The sequence below is a fragment of the Grampus griseus genome (genome assembly GCF_964374135.1).
Source record: "Grampus griseus genome assembly, chromosome: 4".
NCBI classification, from domain to species: domain Eukaryota; kingdom Metazoa; phylum Chordata; class Mammalia; order Artiodactyla; family Delphinidae; genus Grampus; species Grampus griseus.
In genome coordinates, this window is record NC_138997.1 from 118,660,951 (window position 1) to 118,684,939 (window position 23,989).

General features: G+C 37.9%; 1 protein-coding gene across 1 annotated transcript in view; it reads right to left on the reverse strand.

Annotated features, from left to right (window-relative positions):
- Positions 1-2,313: 2,313 nt before the first annotated feature.
- LOC309821971 (bifunctional heparan sulfate N-deacetylase/N-sulfotransferase 4) overlaps positions 2,314-23,989 on the reverse strand; it is a gene marked incomplete at both ends in the record, with an annotated part of 247,062 nt that continues 225,386 nt past the window's right edge. The window contains 4 exons of the mRNA XM_082653541.1: positions 2,314-2,433; positions 17,699-17,801; positions 21,475-21,584; positions 22,514-22,684. Of these exons, the coding sequence (XP_082509667.1) occupies positions 2,314-2,433; positions 17,699-17,801; positions 21,475-21,584; positions 22,514-22,684 (504 nt within the window). The remainder of the gene's footprint in view (positions 2,434-17,698; positions 17,802-21,474; positions 21,585-22,513; positions 22,685-23,989) is intronic.

The window sequence follows — 23,989 nt, forward strand, 5'->3', positions numbered from 1 at the left end:
TAGTTCTGAAGTAGCCAGTGGGTAAAAATTGGGAAAACCAAGATATTCTTAAAACTAAGATATTTTCCAGATTTATTATAATCTTCTCATAGCCCAGAGTTCCTTTAAGTAGTTTACTGTAAGAGATGAATTACATAATTAAAATTTGTTTTGTTGTCTTCACTGTCAATCTTAGTTAGAAAAATGTGCATACTGATTGAAATGAACCAGGGAAGAAAAGACTAGTTGAATTTGTGGGAATTTTGCTCCCAGCTATTTGTAGGTAGGTGAATGATACTGTATACATTATTTAGAAAAAATAAGAAAATGCAGAAAATTAGTTACATTTAAAAAAATCTGGTGATTAGGTAGACTTTGAATTATATGAATTTTACTCAATATGAAAAGTATCTCCCCTCTTTTCTACAAATATCTCTTTTTTCCCACTTGGGAAAAAAAATGTTAATCTCTACTTCATGAAAGAAAAAATTAGAATGTAACTGGAGGAAACTAGAACAAATAAATCAAAAGTTAGAGTTCTAAATACACAATTCTTACGATTTTAGTGTGCTTTAATGGAATGCTATCAAGCACATGCTCACCTGAGTAACAATAAGGTGGAGAAACTGAGTCTCACACTGAACAAAGAACAGCAAAAGCAACAGTTTTGTGATTTGTATCAATTCATACCCAAGAAAAATCTTAACATTTTCTGAAAAAGATCAAGAGCCTTTAGATGCAGTGGGAAAACAACAGAAAAACAAACATCTTAATGAAGTATAGATCCAAAGGTGAATCCTGTTTCTTGATTCTCTTTTAGATCATACTTGAATTGTTTGCTTAAAACCACAAACAACAAATAAACAGAAACGATGATCTTCAGTTTCCTTTGAAGACACTGAATTATGTCAAGCATAACTGCTCAAATTATAGGAGAAAGTAATATTATTTACAGCCTATAGAAAAATTGCTCTGGAGGAAGGATGGATTGATAGGTAATGCTACCAAAGCCACTTTGATTTACTGTTCTGCTGAAATTTTACATTCATGTATCACAGAAAAGATTAACAAACCTTTAACATACCTTCATTGACAAATGAGACAAAAATCCTCCAAATGGGAGAGTAACCTATAACTCTAAGACAGGAAGAGCATCACTTCTTCTCTAGAAATTAATTTTTGGATGGCATGGATGAGAAATATGGTTTAATTTAGAGAATTCATGGTGTTTAAAGAGGTAAGCTTTAGATTACATTTCTTCTGTTAAATAGGCATTAAAAACGTAATGTTCTGCATTAGTATACATACTGACACATATAAAAGTCCATGCTTTAAACGATTGACATGTACTACATAAAAGGCACAAGTGCCTCTCTCTACCTGTAAACACATACTGGTATTTTCATTCCATGTCTTATCAATAAAGTTTTTTTCTTCTGTGGATAGTGAAAAAATATATAAATACTACATTATTGTCAAGGTGGAAATACCTAGATTAATAGTATGGTAAGATTTTTACCCATGGAAAGATGGCCTTACACACAGTAGTTAATATTATGCAAAGTATGCACTTTCTCATTCATTTTCCCCCCAAATCTCTGATAGCCGCTGTTGGAACCATAAATGCAAAATTCACTGAGAATGGCATGCTTGCCAGATAAAATACTATTGTCAGTGAATATGGAAATTTTCAGATAGTCTCCTCCTATAAGAGGAAAACAGACCAAAAATGTGGAAGGTTACAACTTTGCAACTTCTTTAGCAAGTCAAAGAAATTCATAAAGAGGAGTAACAGGGGAAAACATGTGTGGGCTAAATATAATAGGTAATAACTGCTCAAAATAAGAGCATAGGATTATACTTATAATTTCATAACAAAATCAAAATTGTTTTTAAATTAGCAAGGGAAAATGTAAGCCCTTAATTCAGATATTGGGTTACTACTAGCCTCATTTACAGATATCTCAGTCCTTATCTTTTCCTCAAGATTCTAATTTGTCTCTTGCATATAATCAGTGTTCTCAGTCAAACAGTTTCTGAAACCTTATGGTCAACAGAGGAACTGGGCTGTGTTATGATCCCCACATTGGAAACCGGGTAATGCCACAAAACCCCACATTATTTGTCAAAAGTCACACAGGGATTGATGCTAGTAATTGCCAATGAGTGCATATATAACAGTTTTCATTTTATGAAAAAGATAGAAGGAGATTTATTCACACGATCCTCTGTTGACAGTCACAAGTGCATTAAGGGGATAAAAGATGGGGGGTTTGTTTTTCTGTTTCATAGTAAAAGTCAGTATCTTGGGAGCCTTGGTTCTTCTCTCCAGTGCTATCTCACTTTTTGTAGCTCCTGTCTCAGCCATGATGGGAGAGGCTGCCCCAGTCTGTGTAGCAGTTTGGACAGTTCCACATTATGATCTCGGTAGTAATTAGAGAGGAAGGTTCTAGACTGAAAAGTGAAAAGAAAAAGAAGGCAAAGGAAGCTATTAGTTCATTAAATGAGATTGCGCACATTTTTAAAGAAATTCTACTACACTTGGACCGGCTGTAAAATAGGTATTTCTTTGTATTTTTCTGCAGATATCACTCATTTTTGCCATTAGAAAATATTTGGCGGAAGTATAGCTGGAAAATAAAAATGGGTCCAGGTATAACTTACGTGCCTTATACAACCACTAAAACACCAATTTATTAAGGGATTGCTGAAGTCTATGTAGGGAGAAAAGTTGCTAAGAAGTATATAATACTAAAGAAGAATGAGGTACGTAGGGACCAGATGTGGTACCAAATCTACAGAAAAAACATCTGTTTTTTAAATTGGTCACTTTATGTAAAATTGGGTAATAGCATAAAGATGAAAAATGAACATAATCACAAAAGCTGAATTTCATGATTAAAGAAATAACTTGCAATTTATAAAATGTTTTCTATATTTATTCAGGACCAAAACAGTTTTTTTGAAAAATCATTAAGCATTTCTTCTTCAAAGATATTATAAGGTCTCATCATAGAGATCACTATAATGATCTTTCCTGTGATTCTTATATTCCTAACCAAGCTGGAGTGATGGGCCATTTTTAGATGAATGGTTTAAAAAAGGATTATCAGATACATCTGTGGTTTTAGTTTGTTTTATTTCTGGAAGACAGAAAATTTATAATTGGTCTTTCTCTGTGGATGTCACTTACCTCATATTAGAACCCAATGAACATAGTTCTGTGTCTCTTTGATAAAATAGTAGAGATGAACATTTTTCCTGTGAAAATATAGGCAGCAATGGCCCACGTATCGGCTTCCATCTGGTCAAAGTTACACCATCTCTCTTAAGCCCTCCCAATATTTTAGCACAAATGAGTCTCTTCCTAAAACTCCCTTAGCCACTTTTGTGTGTACTGTGGAAATGGACTTAACATAACCACATTTTGTCTTGTACCATTAACCAGGAATTTCGTTACATTTCTACCCTTAAACCAGATTGTAAACACTTCAAATTCTGGATAAGATTTTTATAGAAGTAGTGGAATTTTACACTGATTTCTTGGTAGATTAAAGTGATTTTTGAAGGCCTTTTGAAATTATTGAGTTCAAAGGTATAGTTTGAGGACCTTCTGGTTCTTCTATATCCATAGTAATACCTAATATCTTCCATCCTCCTTTTGCCCACCTTGTCTTAGGAGAGATACTCATTATATCTGCTCAGTTGATTGCTAATTGGTTTCCCAATCCTAGTCTATCTCCTCATACTATAACTTTTATTGAAAGATTTTTTTTCCCCTGCCTTTTTGTAGTTTCACATTGTTTTGTGTATCTTATTATAAACAAGTGACTGTAACTAACTTATCCTCCTATAATAAATCTGGGCTCATAACTGTTTTATCCTGTATCCTATTTGTGATATTGTGATTCATAATAAGAAATATGACGTTGATCATTGGCCCCATTTCTGGCACAGAGCTTCTAAAACCCTTGGAATTTCCTAAGTGAGATAGTGATAAAGGTATATTTTGTTATGTTGATGAGGTGGCTTATGGACCCCACCTAAGAATGGAGGCTGGTGGCATGGGGAACCAACCTTGTGGTTAAAAGGTTGGAACTTTTTATTTTTAAATTTTTTATACAGCAGGTTCTTATTAGTCATCAGTTTTATACACATCAGTGTATACATGTCAATCCCAATCGCCCAATTCATCACACCACCATCCCCACACCCCATAGGGCTTTCCCCCCTTGGTGTCCATACACTTGTTCTCTACAACTGTGTCTCAACTTCTGCCCTGCAAACCGGTTCATCTGTACCATTTTTCTAGGTTCCACATACATGCGTTAATACACGATATTTATTTTTCTCTTTCTGACTTACTTCACTCTGTATGACAGTCTCTAGATCCATCCACGTCTCAATGAATGACCCAATTTCGTTCCTTTTTATGGCTGAGTAATATTCCATTGTATACATGTACCACAACTTCTTTATCCATTCGTCTGTCGATGGGCATTTAGGTTGCTTCCATGATCTGGCTATTGTAAATAGTGCTGCAATGAATATTGGGGGTGCACGTGTCTTTTTGAATTATGGTTTTCTCTGGGTATATGCCCAGTAGTGGGATTGCTGGTTCATATGGTAATTCTATTTTTAGTTTTTTAAGGAACCTCAATACTGTTCTCCATAGTGGCTGTATCAATGTACATTCCCACCAACAGTGCAAGAGGGTTCCCTTTTCTCCACACCCTCTCCAGCATTTGTTGTTTGTAGATTTTCTGATGATGCCCATTCTAACTGGTGTGAGGTGATACCTCATTGTAGTTTTGATTTGCATTTCTCTAATAGTGATGTTGAGCAGCTCTTCATGTGCCTCTTGGCCATCTGTATGTCCTCTTTGCAGAAATGTCTATTTAGGTCTTCTGCCCATTTTTGGATTGGGTTGTTTGTTCTTTAATATTGATGAGCTGTTTATATAGTTAGGAGATTAACCCTTTGTCCGTTGATTCATTTGCAAATATTTTCTCCCATTCTGAGGGTTGTCTTTTTGTCTTGTTTGTAGTTTCCTTTGCTGTGTAAAAGCTTTTAAGTTTCATTTGGTCCCATTTGTATATTTTTGTTTTTATTTCCATTACTCTAGGAGGTAGGTCAAAAAAGATCTTGCTGTGATTTATGTCAAAGAGTGTTCTTCCTAAGTTTTCCTCTAAGAGTTTTATAGTGTCCAGACTTACATTTAGGTCTCGAATCCATTTTGAATTTATTTTTGTGTATGGTGTTAGGGAGTGTTCTAATTTCATTCTTTTACATGTAGCTGTCCAGTTTTCCTAGCACCACTTATTGAAGAGGCTGTCTTTTCTCCATTGTATATCTTTGCCTCCTTTGTCATAGATTAGTTGACCATAGGTGCATGGGTTTATCTCTGGGCTTTCTATCTTGTTCCATTAATATATGTTTCTGTTTTTGTGCCAGTACCATACTGTCTTGATTACTGTAGCTTTGTAGTATAGTCTGAAGTCAGGGAGTCTCATTCCTCCAGCTCCATTTTTTTCCCTCAAGACTGCTTTGGCTATTCGGGGTCTTTTGTGTCTCCATACAAATTTTAAGATTTTTTTGTTCTAGTTCCGTAAGAAATGTCATTGGTAATTTGATAGGGATTGCATTGAATCTGTAGATTGCTTTGGGTAGTATAGTCATTTTTACAATATTGATTCTTCCAATCTAAGAACATGGTATATCTCTCCATCTGTTGGTATCATCTTTAACTTCTTTAATCAGTGTCTTATAATTTTCTGCATACAGGTCTTTTGTCTCCTTAGGTAGGTTTATTCCTAGGTATTTTATTCTTCTTGTTGCAGTGGTAAATGGGAGTGTTTCCTTAATTTCTCTTTCAGATTTTTCATCATAATGATAGGAATGCAAGAGATTTCTGTGCATTAATTTTGTATCCTGCAACTTAACCAAATTCATTGATTAGGCTCTAGTAGTTTTCTGGTGGCATCTTTAAGATTCTCTATGTATAGTATCATGTCATCTGCAAACAGTGACAGGTTTACTTCTTCTTTTCCAATGTGTATTCCTTTTATTTCTTTTTCTTTTCTGATTGCCGTGGCTAGGACTTCCAAGACTATGTTGAACAATAGTGGTGAGAGTGGACATCCTTGTGTTTTTCCTGATCTTAGAGGAAACGCTTTCAGTTTTTCACCATTGAGAATGATGTTTGCTGTGGGTTTGTCATATATGGCCTTTATTATGTTGAGGTAGGTTCCCTCTATGCCCACTTTCTGGAGAGTTTTTTTTATCATAAATGGGTGTTGAATTTTGTCAAAAGCTTTTTCTGCATCTATTGAGATCATCATATAGTTTTTATTCTTCAATTTGTTAATATGGTGTATTACATTGATTGATTTGTATATATTGAAGAATCCTTGCATCCCTGGGATAAATCCCACTTGATCATGGTGTATGATCCTTTTAATGTGTTGTTGGATTCTGTTTGCTAGTATTTTGTTGAGAATTTTTGCATCTATATTCATCAGTGATATTGGTCTGTAATTTTCTTTTTTGTAGTATCTTTGTCTGGTTTTGGTATCAGGGTGATGGTGGCCTCATAGAATGAGTTTGGAAGTGTTCCTTCCTCTGCAATTTTTTGGAAGAGTTTGAGAAGGATGGGTGTTAGCTCTTCTCTAAGTGTTTGATAGAATTCACCTGTGAAGCCATCTGGTCCTGGACTTTTGTTTGCTGGAAGATTTTTAATCACAGTTTCAATTTCATTCCTTGTGATTCATCTGTTCATATTTTCTATTTCTTCCTGGTTCAGTCTTGGAAGGTTATACCTTTCTAAGGATGTGTCCATTTCTTCCAGGTTGTCCATTTTACTGGCATAGAGTTGCTTGTAGTAGTCTCTTAGGATGCTTTGTATTTCTGTGGTGTCTGTTTAACTTCTCCTTTTTCATATCTAATTTTATTGATTTGAGTCCTCTCCCTCTTTTTCTTGATGAGTCTGGCTAATGGTTTATCAATTTTGTTTATCTTCTCAAAGAACCAGCTTTTAGTTTTATTGATCTTTGCTATTGTTTTCTTTGTTTCTATTTCATTTATTTCTGCTCTGATATTTATAATTTCTTTCCTTCTGCTAACTTTGGGTTTTGTTTGTTCTTCTTTCTCTAGTTCCTTTAGGTGTAAGGTTAGATTGTTTATTTGAGATTTTTCTTGTTGCTTGAGGTAGGCTTGTATAGCTATAAACTTCTCTCTTAGAACTGCTTTTGCTGCATCCCATAGGATTTGGATTGTCGTGTTTTCATGTCATTTTTTTCTAGGTATTTTTTGATTTCCTCTTTGATTTCCTCAGTGATCTCTTGGTTATTTAGTAACGTATTGCTTAGTCCATGTGTTTGTGTTTTTTATATTTTTTCCCTGTAACATTTCTAATCTCACAGCATTGTGGTCAGAAAAGATGCTTGATGTGATTTCAGTTTTCTTAAATTTACTGAGGCTTGATTTGTGACCCAAGATGTGATCTATCCTGGAGAATGTTCCGTGCGCACTTGAGAAGATAGTGTAATGTGCTGTTTCTGGATGGAATATCCTATAAATCTATGTGGTCTATTGTGTCATTTAAAGCTTGTGTTTCCTTATTTATTTTCATTTTGGATGATCTGTCCATTGGTGTAAGTGAGGTGTTAAAGTCCCCCACTATTATTGTGTTACTGTTGATTTCCTCTTTTACAGCTGTTAGCAGTTGCCTTATGTATTGAGGTGCTCCTATGTTGGGAGCGTATATATTTATAATTGTTATATCTTCCTCTTGGATTGATTCCTTGATCATTATGTAGTGTCCTTCCTTGTCTCTTGTGACATTCTTTATTTTAAAGTCTATTTTATCTGATATGAGTATAGCTACTCCAGCTTTCTTTTGATTTCCATTTGCATGGAATATCTTTTTCCATCCCCTCACTTTCAGTCTGTATGTGTCCCTAGATCTGAAGTGGGTCTCTTGTAGACTTGTTTTTGTATCCATTCAGCAAGCCTGTGTCTTTTGGTTGGAGCATTTAAACCATTCACGTTTAAGGTAATTATTGATATGTATGTTCCTGTGAACCATTTTCTTAATTGTTTTGGTTTTTTTTTTTTTTTAACATCTTTATTGGGGTATAATTGCTTTACAATGGTGTGTTAGTTTCTGCTTTATAACAAAGTGAATCAGTTATACATATATATATGTCCCCATATGTCTTCCTTCTTGCGTCTCCCTCCCTCCCACCCTCCCTATCCCACCCCTCCAGGCTGTCACAAAGCACCGAGCCAATATCCCTGTGCCATGCGGCTACTTCCCACTAGCTATCTACCTTACTACGTTTGTTAGTGTGTATATGTCCATGACTCTCTCTCGCCCTGTCACAGCTCACCCTTCCCCCTCCCCATAACCTCAAGTCCATTCTCTAGTAGGTCTGCGTCTTTATTCCTGCCTTACCCCTAGGTGCTTCATGACATTTTTTTTTTCTTAAATTCCATATATATGTGTTAGCATACAGTGTTTGTCTTTTTCTTTCTGACTTACTTCACTCTGTATGACAGACTCTAGGTCTATCCACCTCATTACAAATAGCTCAAGTTCGTTTCTTTTTATGGCTGAGTAATATTCAATTGTATATATGTGCCACATCTTCCTTATCCATTCATCCGACGATGGACACTTAGGTTGTTTCCATCTCCGGGCCACTGTAAATAGAGCTGCAATGAACATTTTGGTACATGACTCTTTTTGAATTTTGGTTTTCTCAGGGTATATGCCCAGTAGTGGGATTGCTGGGTCATATGGTAGTTCTATTTGTAGATTTTTAAGGAACCTCCATACTGTTCTCCACAGTGGCTGAACCAATTCACACTCCCACCAGCAGTGCAAGAGTGTTCCCTTTTCTCCACACCCTCTCCAGCATTTATTGTTTCTAGATTTTTGATGATGGCCATTCTGACTGGTGTGAGATGATATCTCATTGTAGTTTTGATTTGCATTTCTCTAATGATTAATGATGTTGAGCATTCTTTCATGTGTTTGTTGGCAGTCTGTATATCTTCTTTGGAGAAATGTCTATTTAGGTCTTCTGCCCATTTTTGGATTAGGTTGTTTGTTTTTTTTGATATTGAGCTGCATAAGCTGCTTGTAAATTTTGGAGATTAATCCTTTGTCCGTTGCTTCATTTGCAAATATTTTCTCCCATTCTGAGGGTTGTCTTTTGGTCTTCTTTATGGTTTCCTTTGCTGTGCAAAAGGTTTGAAGTTTCATTAGGTCCCATTTGTTTATTTTTGTTTTTATTTCCATTACTCTAGGAGGTGGGTCAGAAAGGATCTTGCTGTGATTTATGTCATAGAGTGTTCTGCCTATGTTTTCCTCTAAGAGTTTTATAGTTTCTGGCCTTACATTTAGGTCTTTAATCCATTTTGAGCTTATTTTTGTGTATGGTGTTAGGGAGTGATCTAATCTCATACTTTTACATGTACCTGTCCAGTTTTCCCAGCACCACTTATTGAAGAGACTGTCCTTTCTCCACTGTACACTCCTGCCACCTTTATCAAAGATAAGGTGTCCATATTTGTGTGGGTTTATCTCTGGGCTTTCTATCCTGTTCCATTGATCTATCTTTCTGTTTTTGTGCCAGTACCACACTGTCTTGATCACTGTAGCTTTGTAGTATAGTCTGAAGTCAGGGAGCCTGATTCCTCCAGCTCCGTTTTTCATTCTTAAGATTGCTTTGGCTATTTGGGGTCTTTTGTGTCTCCATACAAATTGTGAATTTTTTTGTTCTAGTTCTGTGAAAAATGCCAGTGGTAGTTTTATAGGGATTGCATTGAATATTTAGATTGCTTTGGGTAGTAGAGTCATTTTCACAATGTTGATTCTTCCAATCCAAGAACATGGTATATCTCTCCATCTATTTGTATCATCTTTAATTTCTTTCATCAGTGTCTTATAATTTTCTGCATACAGGTCTTTTGTCTCCTTAGGTAGGTTTATTCCTAGATATTTTATTCTTTTTGTTGCAATGGTAAATGGGAGTGTTTTCTTGATTTCACTATCAGATTTTTCATCATTAGTATATAGGAATGCCAGAGATTTCTGTGCATTAATTTTCTATCCTGCCACTTTACCAAATTCATTGATTAGCTCTAGTAGTTTTCTGGTAGCATCTTTAGGATTCTCTATGTATAGGATCATGTCATCTGCAAACCGTGACAGCTTTACTTCTTCTTTTCCGATTTGGATTCCTTTTATTTCCTTTTCTTCTCTGATTGCTGTGGCTAAAACTTCCAAAACTATGTTGAATAAGAGTGGTGAGAGTGGGCAACCTTGTCTTGTTCCTGATCTTAATGGAAATGGTTTCAGTTTTTCACCATTGAGGATGATGTTGGCTGTGGGCTTGTCATATATGGCCTTTATTATGTTGAGGAAAGTTCCTTCTATGCCTACTTTCTGCAGGGTTTTTATCATAAATGGGTGTTGAATTTTGTCAAAAGCTTTCTCTGCATCTATTGAGATGATCATATGGTTTTTCTCCTTCAATTTGTTAATATGGTGTATCACGTTGATTAATTTGCGTATATTGAAGAATCCTTGCATTCCTGGAATAAACCCCACTTGATCATGGTGTATGATCCTTTTAATGTGCTGTTGGATTCTGTTTGCTAGTATTTTGTTGAGGATTTTTGCATCTATGTTCATCAGTGATATTGGCCTGTAGTTTTCTTTCTTTGTGACATCCTTGTCTGGTTTTGGTATCAAGGTGATGGTGGCCTTGTAGAAGGAATTTGGGAGTGTTCCTCCCTCTGCTATATTTTGGAAGAGTTTGAGAAGGATAGGTGTTAGCTCTTCTCTAAATGTTTGATAGAATTCGCCTGTGAAGCCATTTGGTCCTGGGCTTTTGTTTGTTGGAAGATTTTTAATCACAGTTTCAATTTCAGTGCTTGTGATTGGTCTGTTCATTTTTTCTATTTCTTCCTGATTCAGTCTTGGCAGGTTGTGCATTTCTAAGAATTTGTCCATTTCTTCCAGGTTGTCCATTTTATTGGCATAGAGTTTCTTGTAGTAATCTCTCATGATCTTTTTTATTTCTGCAGCGTCAGTTGTTACCTCTCCTTTTTCATTTCTAATTCTATTGATTTGAGTCTTCTCCCTTTTTTTCTTGATGAGTCTGGCTAGTGGTTGATCAATTTTGTTTATCTTCTCAAAGAACCAGCTTTTAGTTTCATTGATCTTTGCTATCATTTCCTTCATTTCTTTTTCATTTATTTCTGATCTGATTTTTATGATTTCTTTCCTTCTGCTAACTTTGGGGTTTATTGTTCTTCTTTCTCTAATTGCTTTAGGTGCAAGGATAGGTTGTTTATTCGAGATGTTTTCTGTTTCTTGAGGTAGGATTGTATTCCTATAAACTTCCCTCTTAGAACTGCTTTTGCTGCATCCCATAGATTTTGGGTCATTGTGTCTCCATTGTCATTTGTTTCTAGGTATTTTTTTATTTCCTCTTTGATTTCTTCAGTGATCACTTCGTTATGAAGTATTGTATTGTTTAGCCTCCATGTGTTTGTATTTTTTTACAGATCTTTTCCTGTAATTGATATCTAGTCTCATAGTATTGTGGTCGGAAAAAATACTTGACAAAATTTCAATTTTCTTAAATTTACCAAGGCCTGATTTGTGACCCAAGATATGATCTATCCTGGAGAATGTTCCATGAGCACTTGAGAAAAATGTGTATTCTGTTGTTTTTGGATGGAATGTCCTATAAATATCAATTACGTCCATCTTGTTTAATGTATCATGTAAAGCTTGTGTTTCCTTATTTATTTTCATTTTGGATGATCTGTCCATGGGTGAAAGTGGGGTGTTAAAGTCCCCTACTATGAATGTGTTACTATCGATTTCCCCTTTTATGGCTGTTAGTATTTGCCTTATGTATTGAGGTGCTCCTTTGTTGGGTGCATAAATATTTACAATTGTTATATCTTCTTCTTGGATCGATCCCTTGATCATTATGTAGTGTCCTTCTTTGTCTCTTTTAATAGTCCTTATTTTAAAGTCTATTTTTTCTGATATGAGAATTGCTACTCCAGCTTTCTTTTGGTTTCCATTTGCATGGAATATCTTTTTCCATCCCCTTACTTTCAGTCTGTATGTGTCTCTAGGTCTGAAGTGGGTCTCTTGTAGACAGCATATATAAGGGTCTTGTTTTTGTATCCATGCAGCTAATCTGTGTCTTTTGGTGGGAGCATTTAGTCCATTTACATTTAAGGTAATTATCGATATGTATGTTCCTATTCCCATTTTCTAAATTGTTTTGAGTTCGTTATTATAGGTCTTTTCCTTCTCTTGTGTTTCTTGCCTAGAGAAGATCCTTTAGCATTTGTTGTAAAGCTGGTTTGGTGGTGCTGAACTCTCAGCTTTTGCTTGTCTGTAAAGGTTTTAATTTCTCCATCAAATCTGAATGAGATCCTTGCTGGGTAGAGTAATCTTGGCTGCAGGTTTTTCTCCTTCATCACTTTCAGTATGTCCTGCCACTCCCTTCTGTCTTGTAGGGTTTCTGCTGAGAGATCAGCTGTTAACCTTATGGGGATTCCCTTATGTGTTATTTGTTGTTTTTCCCTTGCTGCTTTAAATATGCTTTCTTTGTATTTAATTTTTGACAGTTTGATTAATATGTGTCTTGGCGTATTTCTCCTTGTATTTATCCTGTATGGGACTCTCTGTGCTTCCTGGACTTGTTTAACTATTTCCTTTCCCATATTAGGGAAGTTTTCAACTATAATCTCTTCAAATATTTTCTCAGTCCCTTTCTTTTTCTCTTCTTCTTCTGGAACCCCTATAATTCGAATGTTGGTGCATTTAATGTTGTCCCAGAGGTCTCTGAGACTGTCCTCAGTTCTTTTCATTCTTTTTTCTTTATTCTGCCCTGCAGTAGTTATTTCCACTATTTTATCTTGCAGGTCACTTATCCGTTCTTCTGCCTCAGTTATTCTGCTATTGATCCCATCTAGAGTACTTTTAATTTCATTTATTGTGTTGTTCATCGTTGCTTGTTTCATCTTTAGTTCTTCTAGGTCCTTGTTAACTGTTTCTTGCATTTTGTCCATTCTATTTCCAAAATTTCGGATCATCCTTACTATCATTCTGAATTCTTTTTCAGGTAGACTGCCTCTTTCCTCTTCATTTGTTAGATCTGGTGCATTTTTATCTTGCTCCTTTATCTGCTGTGTGTTTTTCTGTCTTCTCATTTTGCTTATCTTACTGTGTTTGGGGTCTCCTTTTTGCAGAGTGCAGGTTCGTAGTTCCCGCTGTTTTTGATGTCTGTCTCCAGTGGCTAAGGTTGGTTCAGTGGGTTGTGTAGGCTTCCTGGTGGAGGGGACTAGTGCCTGTGTTGTGGTGGATGAGGCTGGATCTTGTCTCTAGTGGGCAGGTTCACGTCTGGTGGTGTGTTTTGGGGTGTCTGTTATTATGATTTTAGGCAGCCTCTCTGCTAATGGGTGGGGTTGTGTTTCTGTTTTGCTAGTTGTTTGGCATAGGTTATCCAGCACTGTGGCTTGCTGGTCGTTGAGTGAAGCTGGGTGCTGGTGTTAAGATGGAGGTCTCTGGGAGATTTTCGCTGTTTGATATTATGTGGAGCTGGGAGGTCTCTTGTTGACCAGTGTCCTGAAGTTGGGTCTCCTACCTCAGAGGCAGAGCCCTGACTCCTGGCTGGAGCACCAAGAGCGTTTCATCCACACGGCTCAGAATAAAAGGGAGGAAAAGTAGAGAGAATTAGTAGAAGTATGAGGAAAGAAAGAAGGAAAGGAGGGAAGGAAGGAAGGAAGAAAGAAAGAAAGAAGCAAAGACGGAAAGAAGGCAAGAAGGAAAGAAAAGAAAGGAGGGAGGGAGGGAGGAAGGAAGGAAGGAGGGAAAGAAGGAAAAAAAAAGAAGATACAGTAAAAATAAAATAAAGTATAATAAAGTTATTGAATTAAAAAATTCTTATTTAGAAAAAAAAAAAGGGACGGATAGAACCTTAGGACAAATGTTGGAAGCAAAGCTATACAGACAAAATCTTACACAGAAGCATACACATACACCGTCACTAAAAGAGGTAAAGGGGGAAAAATCATAAATCTTGCTCTCAGAGACCACCTCCTCAATTTGGGATGATTCGTTGTCTAAAGGAGGGAAGGAAGGAAGGAAAGAAAGAAAGAACGAAGGTAAAGTATAATAACGTTATTAAAATTAATTATTAAGAAAAAATTAAAAAAAAAAACCATGGACGGATAGAACCCTAGGACAGATGGTGGAAGCAAGACTATACAGTCAAGATCTCACACAGAAGTATACACATATACATTCACAAAAAGAGGAAAAGGGAAAAAAATCATAGGTCTTGCTCCTAAAGTCCACTTCCTTAATTTGGGATGATTGGTTGTCTATTCAGGTATTCCACAGATGCAGGGTATATCAAGTTGATTGTGGAGCTTTAATCTGCTGCTCCTGAGGCTGCTGGGAGAGATTTCCCTTTCTCTTCTTTGTTCTCACAGCTCACCGGGGCTCAGCTTTGGATTTGGCCCTGCCTCTGCGTGTAGGTCGCTGGAGGGCGTCTGTTCTTCGCTCAGACAGGACGGGTTAAAGGAGCCGCTGATTCGGGGGCTCTGGCTCACTCAGGCCAGGGGGAGGGAGGGGCACGGCGTGCGGGGCGGGCCTGCGGCGGCAGAGGCCGGCGTGACGTTGCACCAGCCTGAGGCGCGCTGTGCGTTCTCCCGGGGAAGTTGTCCCTGGATCTCGGGACCCTGGCAGTGGCGGGCTGCACAGGCTCCACGGAAGAGGGGTGTGGAGAGTGACCTGTGCTCGCACACAGGCCCCTTGGTGGCGGCAGCAGCAGCCTTAGCGTCTCCCGCCCGTCTCTGGGGTCCGCGCTTTTAGCCGCGGCTCGCGCCCGTCTCTGGGGTCCGCGCTTTTAGCCGCGGCTCGCGCCCGTCTCTGGAGCTCCTTTAAGCAGCGTTCTTAAACCCCTCTCCTCACGCACCAGGAAACAAAGAGGGAAGAAAAAGGCTCTTGCCTCTTCGGCAGGTGCAGACTTTTCCCCGGACTCCCTCCCGGCTAGCCGTGGCGCACTAACCCCTTCAGGCTATGTTCAAGCCGCCAGCCCCAGTCCTCTCCCTGCGCTCCGTCTGAAACCAAAACCCGAGCCTCAGAGCCTCAGCTCGCAGCCCCGCCCGCCCCGGCGGGTGAGCAGACAAGCCCCTCAGGCTGGTGGGTGCCGGTTGGCACCGAACCTCTGTGCGGGAATCTCCCCGCTTTGCCCTCCGCACCCCTGTGGCTGCGCTCTCCTCCGCGGCTCCGAAGCTTCCCCCTCCGCCTCGCGCAGTCTCCGCCCGCGAAGGGGCTTCCTAGTGTGTGGAAACTTTTCCTCCTTCACAGCTCCCTCCCACTGGTGCAGGTGCCGTCCCTATTCTTTTGTCTCTGTTTTTTCTTTTTTTTTCTTTTGCCCTACCCAGGTACGTGGGGAGTTTCTTGCCTTTTGGGAGGTCTGAGGTCTTCTGCCAGCCTTCAGTAGGTGTTCTGTAGGAGTTGTTCCACGTGTAGATGTATTTCTGATGTATCTGTGGGGAGGAAGGTGATCTCCGCGTCTTATTCTTCTGCCATCTTTAAGGTCCCCCCTGGGTTTGTTTTTGTAGGTCCTTTTCCTCTCTTGTGTTTCCCACTCAGAGAAGTTCCTTTAGCATTTGTTGTAGAGCTGGTTTGGTAGTGCTGAATTCTCTTTGCTTTTGCTTGTCTGTAAAGCTTTTGATTTTTCCATTGAATCTGAATGAGATCCTTGCCGGGTAGAGTAATCTTGGTTGTAGGTTCTTCCCTTTCATCACTTTAAGTGTATCATGCCACTCCCTTCTGGCTTGTAGAGTTTCTGCTGAGAAATCAGCTGTTAACCTTATGGGAGTTCCCTTGTATGTTATTTGTCGTTTTCCCCTTGCTGCTTTTAATAATTTTTCTTTGTCTTTAATTTTTGCCAATTTGATTACTATGTGTCTCAGCATGTTTCTCCTTGGGTTTATCCTGTATGGGACTCGCTGCACTTCCTGGACTTGGGTGGCTATTTCCTTTCCCATGTTAGCGAAGTTTTCGACTATAATCTCTTCAAATATTTTCTGGGGTCCTTTCTCTCTTCTCCTTCTGGGACCCCTATAATGTGAATGTTGTTGCGTTTAATGTTGTCCCAGAGGTCTCTTAGGCTGTCTTCATTTCTTTTCATTCTTTTTTCTTTATTCTGTTCTGCAGCAGTGAGTTCCACCATTCTGTCTTCTAGGTCACTTATCTGTTCTTCTGCCTCAGTTATTCTGCTATTGATTCCTTCTAGTGTAGTTTTCATTTCGGTTATTGTATTGTTCATCTCTGTTTGTTTGTTCTTTAATTCTTCTAGGTCTTTGTTAAACATTTCTTGCATCTTCTTGATCTTTGCCTCCATTCTTTTTCTGAGGTCCTGGATCATCTTCACTATCATTATTCTGAATTCTTTTTCTGAAAGGTTGCCTGTCTCCACTTCATGTAGTTGTTTTTCTGTGGTTTTATCTTGTTCCTTCATCTGGTACATAGCCCTCTGCCTTTTCATCTTGTCTATCTTTCTGTGAATGTGGTTTTTGTTCCACAGGCTGCAGGATTGTAGTTCTTCTTGCTTCTGCTGTGTGCCCTCTGGTGCAAAAGGTTGGAACTTTAATGTTATCCCCTCACCATGGGGTAAGGGAGAGGGGCTGGAGGTTGAATCAATCACCATTTGTCAGTGATTTAATCAATCATGTCACTGTAATGAAACTTCCATAAAAACCCAAAAAGGATGGGGTTTGGAGAGTTTCTGGGTTGATGAACATGTAGAGAGACTAGAGAAATCAGAAAAGGCATGGAACCTCCACACCCTTACCCCATATCTTGGCCTATGCACCTCATATATCTGCACCTCATATATCTGCACCTCATATATCTGATATATCTCATATATCTATTTCTGAGTTATATCCATTTGTAATAAAACAGTGATCCAATAAGGAAAATGTTTCTCTGAGTTTTGGGAGCCACTCTAGCATATTCATCAGAACCAAGGAGGGGGGTTTTGGAACGTCCAATCTATAGCCAGTGGTTCAAGATGGAGGTGATAACCTGGACTTGGGACTTGAGGTGAAAACCTGAACAGGGAGGGACTCTTGTAGGATGTGGCCCTTAGCCTGTGGGATCTGTTACTATCTTTGGGAAGACAGTGTCAGAATTGTGTTGAGTTGTGGGACACCCAGCTGGTGTCTGAGCCTTGCTTGGTGATGTGGAAGAACCTCTCCACCATATGTTGTAATTGGTGATCAGAGCAGTTCACTCTCCTTTGCTTAACTCAGTACCAGGCATTGTATACGTGCTGGATATATGTATTTAATATGTAATAATAATGCTTATATATTTTATCCGAAATCACTTGTTTAGTAGATAATTTATTTAAGTACACATTTGGAAAGGAATTACTGTTCAGTAAGTATTTATGTTTGAATTGCATCCCAGCACACAATTTCTACAGATATCTATCTATCAGTCATCTATCTCTGTTGGTCTATTTATTTTCCAAATATATAAAACTATTGATAGCAACGAAAAAGCAGAAAAAGGAATCAAATATATTGTCTGCTAGCTTTGAAATAGTTGTATGCGCAGGGTTCTACCAGTGTATTTCAAAGATGAGGAAAATATTACCTCTGGATCCATGGGTGGATACTTTCGACCTTTGCTTTTTCCAAGGCATTTGGTCTTTCCTCCTTCCAGTAGTTGACACCAAAAGCCCTTTTGGGGATCAAAACTACAAAAGATCAAATATATAAATGATAATAAAAATATAATGATTATAAGTTATACACAGATTTCTTTGACATCATTAAGTGGTATATAGTAAGGTGACTGTAATGAAAATATACTTCTTTTTTTTTAACATCTTTATTGGAGTATAATTGCTTTACAATGGTGTGTTAGTTTCTGCTTTATAACAAAGTGAATCAGCTATACATATACATATATCCCCATATATCCTCCCTCTTACATCTCCCTCCCTCCCACTCTCCCAAACCCACCCCTGATCTCCCTGTGCTATGTGGCTGCTTCCCACTAGCTAGCTATCTTACATTTGGTAGTGTATATATGTCCATGCCACTCTCTCACTTTGTCCCAGCTTACCATTCCCCTGCCCCATGTCCTCAAGTCCATTCTCTAGTAGGTCTGCATCTTTATTCCCGTCTTACCCCTAGGTTCTTTATGACCACTTTTTTTTTCTTTTTAGATTCCATATATATGTATTAGCATATGGTATTTGTTTTTCTCTTTCTGACCTACTTCACTCTGTATGACAGACTCTAGGTCCATCCACCTCACTACAAATAACTCAATTTCATTTCTTTTTATGGCTGAGTAATATTCCATTGTATATATGTGCCACATCTTCTTTATCCATTCATCTGTTGATGGACACTTACTTTGCTTCCATGTATATAAACCTGAATTAAAGCTTCTAAGAAAACTGCTATATTTTTTTAACAGTTCAATATGTTTGTACTTTTCAAGGAGGAAATTAAAAGGGTAAAGATATAATTCACTATATTTTTCCAGAGAACTTGAGACACAGATTATACAAATGGTGAATGTAAGATTAGACAAATTTTCATTTCTTTTGTTGAAGGCAGATGATCCTATTGGTTAATTCAGACCTGATACTCTTAAAGAAAATTCTAATGTTGTTTTGCTCCCATGGCTGCAAAAAGTTACAAAAGAATGTGTGGCCTAATTATTTGGTTTAAACTCAGATATATAAGAATTTTTGTTTAGGACTAACAAGGTAGGAAAAATGAAAGAATAAACCAAATAGGAAGGGAAGTTTTAAATTTACTGCTATGGGACTTGCTGCATGCATAAAACATCGAAAAGGTTTGCATTTTTGTTGCTCAGCAGATGTTTTAGAAAGATGGAGCATAATTGAGTAGGACGTAAAGTTAATTAGTTGCAGAATATTTTGTTGCCCTGGGCCCATTCCTATAATACCGGTGCACCTGCAATTTGCTTCTGCACATATGTGAACTCATTTAGGGGGAGAGGGAATTTTTCTTTACAGTTTCCTGCCCAATCTATTATTAGAGACCTGATCCTTGCAGTCCAGGTTGTCCTAGTACTTGTTATCAATTAAAATTAAATACATCACTGGTTAAATGGATAAAAGGAAGACAGAGTCATTTCCAACCTGGACTTTTCAATCTGCTCCTTGCCTATCATAGGACTTCCTCTAGTTTTCATTAATTTCCCAGGAGGAAAAACAATTCTGCATGCTGTGCAAAATGAGATGGGGAAGGCAGCATGACAGTGCCCCTAAACAGCATTTTCTGCCTCAGGATGAGAATATTTAACTGCATTAAGGTAAAATACAGCTCTGGCAACCAAGCCAAGATATTTATACACACTAAGAGCATCTCCTTTGCTCTCCGGTGTACAGAGGTCTCAGGACGGGCTGCTGTCTCTCCTTGCTCTCCAAACAGCTGTTGTGAGGCAGAGCTTAATACAACCTGAGGAAGGAGAGCCATCCAGAATATTGAAAGTCATTCTTTTAGATAGGGTTGCCATACCCTTGAATCCACATTACTTTGCTGCCTTGGTTTCATTTACTGCATTGACAATGTTATAGACCCGAAGTCTAACAATGGGCATTTATTCTTGCTAAGTTATATCAATTCCTTGTTTTATGGTTTGGTTTCAGTAGGCATGAAATTGTGAAATTAAGATGCAAAGCCTTTCTCAAATAACTGTGAGACAACTTTGAGGAGATGAATTTGTTGCCTTACAAGTTCTTTTATTACACTGAACATCACTATAGTTATTAATTTTTGTGATGTGTGAGATGTATTCAAAACCATATATTCTGTACTTGTTTGTAATCTCTTCTTTAAAAGTATGATTTTACAGGCTTTTTGAACCATAAGGAACTATTTGTAGTAAACAGGACAGAACCATTCCCTAAACTACTGCAGGCAGGCAGGGGAAGACATGCTGACATCAATAAGTATTTATGTAAACGTATTCTGGAAGCTTTGTCTACTTAATCAACAGGGGCCATGCCTTGTGTTGTTATTTCCATGTGTAGGTAGAAACTTCATTAGACTTGTTTTAGTGGATAAGGAACAACCCAATCTTATTGCTTCTTTTCCTGTCCTTCCATTACCCTCTCTAATTGTCTAATTGCTGATTCTAATCTGCTGCGAACTGGGAAATTATATAATCAAGCTTGTCAAAATTTTGCCTAAAACTTAATAGGCTGTATATCAGGCCTTTGTGAGGGCATCAAGTACATGCCCTTTTAAATATATATTTTGACTGCTTGGAGCTTTTGTTTTTGTTTGTTATTTTGCTTCTTTACACTTTTTTTTCCATTTTCAGTCACCCAAGTACATGATTTTATTTTCCCAAGGTGACTGCAAGAATATCCCCGCTCCCACATTCTCTTCTGCAGAACGCCCTTGCCCCTCCTCATCAAGAGGTGGAGGCTCCTTTCCCTCCCCTTGGATTTGCACTGGCTCTAGTGACTTGGTTGCAATCAATAGAATATGGCGTAAGTGATGCTATGTGACTTGCAAGGCTAGGTCAGAGAAGGCCTTGAACCACATTCCCTCGATATACCACCCCCTCTCAGAACACAAAGCCACCACACTGTGAGAAAGTCACACAGAGGTCTTGTCCCTTTGAGCTCAGCTTCGAGCTATCCCAGTCCAAGAGCCAAAGGTGTGAGTAAAGAAGCTTCCAGAAGACTCCAGTCTCCAGCCATTCAAGTCATACCTAGATATTCATGTCTTCCCAAATATGGGCCCAAGTATATATTTTGAGCAGAGACAAGCTGTCCTGGCTGTGTCCTGTCTAAATTCCCAGCCCACAGGCTCCATGAGCATAATAAAATGGCTACGGTTACATGCCGGTAGGTTCTGGGCGGTCAGCTGTGCAATAATAACTACAACATTACACATGATTATATTTGGTTATACACAATTTAAAAAATACAGAGTAAAACATGAATGTATCCCTTTCCCAATTCTGCCCAAAACACTACTCACTTTCACAGAGCTAAAGGAGGCCATCAATATTTTATTTCTAACCTGTAAATTACTTGGGGAAAGAGATCATCTTTTCCACCTTTGTAACCTCAATTCCTAGACGCTTTCTGCATAGAGCAGGCATGTAGAAAGTTTACTTAAACAAATTTATACTGGGAAAAAGCTCACAAAAAGGGGAATTTGTGATACATAAAATGCCTATAAGGTAAAGTGTTCCTGGTATTCAAAAGGGAGACACTACATGAATAATGAGGACATTCCTTTGACTGCTTTTGAGTAGCATAATGATGTATAAATTCATACCTAGTATTAATGATGCTATATACACACCTACCAGTGATAATTTATGATGGCAAATAATGGAAATGAAATCAACCATGAGAATAGACTCACGTTAGTGCTTCAGAGTAATTATAATGAGGTGTAACTCCCAGAAACTTCTGGACTTCGTCCATCACAGTAACTGGGTCAGATCTCAGCTGCTGTCCATCAATAATTAGCAACTGTAGAGTCAAAAATAGTCACTTTATGAAGAACAAAATTAAATTAAATAGACCAAGCTGCCTCCCTTGACCTGGTATGATGTTAATCAATTAGATCAGTGTGAAAAGGAAGAAAATATGCACTACTTAGCATACATGTTAATGTTTACTATTCTTGTGTCCTTCCAAATAAACAGCAAATTTTGCCAAAGGCATTTTTTATAACCCTTAACTAACTTGATTGTAAATCATAAACACCGACACTCTCTTGATTTAGTAGTTCAGTAGAAACACGATTTTCCATCTGCTCTGTAATACAGATAATTATCCAACTTATGAAATTCCATGAGTTAACCTTGGAGCCAATGGCTTGGAAATATAATGGGCACACAGATGAAAATTACCCATCTATTCTCCTTACAAACCACAACAGAGAACTCAGGTTTTAGTTGTGACCTGACTGGAATGAAGAAGATAAAGGATGTGGACGCTTTCCGCAAATCCTTATTTCCTGTTCTATCCCAAGTTCCTGGAGCTGTTACAACACTTTCCATTTTGACAGTCTAATCCATAACCTCCTTCTTTCCTTATAAGATTCCCACAGGACAGATGACACATGGGTATCTGCACATGGTGTTCCATAAAGGTTCTAACTGGCTGCTCCTCTACTGGTTATTGCCTGTGAAGCACCTGATGCCTCCTGTGTGAGGCCCTACCACTTTGAGACCAGCTACTATCCAAAAGAAGATCCCCAGAATGTGTTTCACAGCCACTTAACATTGTAGTACTACCATTGACATTAAAAATGTAAAAATCCACATTTCTTCCTTAGGTATGGTCATCTCTGATAATAAATTGCTATCTGTGGCAATGTTAATTTATATTTTCTGTTTGTCAGTGCAACACTATGAGGATATAATAAACAGAAGAAATTCAGTTCAGGACATTACCTGAGAAGTAGCAAAGTAAGTTAGCCATCTTTCTATGTGGACTGCATACCATCCAGGTAAAAGGCATCTTCTCTGCAAAGTTTTCAGGTCAGATGGGGCCCAATGTGCTGTTGTGATAACTTCATAGAAATTAAACCTCAGGGCAGCTGGATCTTCATGTGATCTTTGGTGCTTTAATAAGAAAGTCAATTGTAAAATTAATTTTCTTTATGCCTGCATAGGTATGTGTGCATGTATGTGTTTGATGTGTGGATATATGTGTGTGTCATGTGTCTTTTATTCCAAAAAGAGTAACTAAAAATAATTAATTGACTTTAGAATGAAAAATAAGGTAAAAAGTGCACACTATATTGAAGGCTAGGCATTGGCATATTGTTTATATAGAGTATAAGCCTTCCATATATATCAAGTAGCATTCAGATAAGCCTGTGGTTGTCTTCATGTCTAAAACGTTTAGGTGTAAGACAAGAGACAGAGTACAAGGATTTTCTCCATGGGTCTGATTATAAGTGAAAAGATGTCAGGGACCAGACAGATCAAGCCTGATGAAAAGAGATTTTGATTGGCAGGAGTAGGCTTACATATTACTGTGCTCTTGTTTCATTACAGCCACTCCTGAGGGTTCCGACAATTCCCCAATATCCCTATGTGGCAGGTGCTATGGGTACAGAGAAGGCAGATGTTTATTCATGCTTGTTCAGGTGTCATATTTATGTTGATGTTGCCCAAGGCACTTTGCTTTTACCCTCCCAAGGGTTTCCACCTAACTCTGCTAATTCCTAAATACCAATTCACTACTGCTTTTCAGTACCAAATTCTCTGAATCTTTCACATCCTACCATCATTGGTCAAGCTCAAGAGCCCCACACAAATCAATACAATTTTATAAGCATTTATTAAGATCCTTCCCAGAACAATAACCTGCAATAGATTCTAGAGATAAAAAGCTATAGGTAAGACAAAATTGCTGTCTTCAAAGAAATCAAAATCTGGTATGGAAAACAACAGATTAACAGATTGTGATAAAGTCATATATTTGACTAGAGTTATAAGTTATTTGCTGTGATAGCCAGACCAATAAGTGATTAGTTCTGAATGAAAGATGAAGGGATCTTTTTTAATGGTTGATGCTTTTGAGCTAAAGTGTGGTGAGAAAGATTTTAATAAGCAGAAAAAAATAAATGTGGAAACTAAGAGAACTTTAAAGTAAATTTGAGTGAGGATGTATGAGGTATGTGGGAATGGATGAATTGATTTTGCAAGATATCTAAAAGTGAACTTAAAGAAAATTTACTACAGGATAAGGATGGAAGTATATTAGAGCCTGATAGAATTATGTAATAGCAGCCCTTATATATGTTAGAAATAAAAATTGCTAAGAAAGTAAAGATGATTAAGTGGTAAATGGTTAAAGTGTAACTAGTGAGTGGTAGGTTGGTAGAAATAATAATACTTTTGAAGCCTTCTCGTAATTGC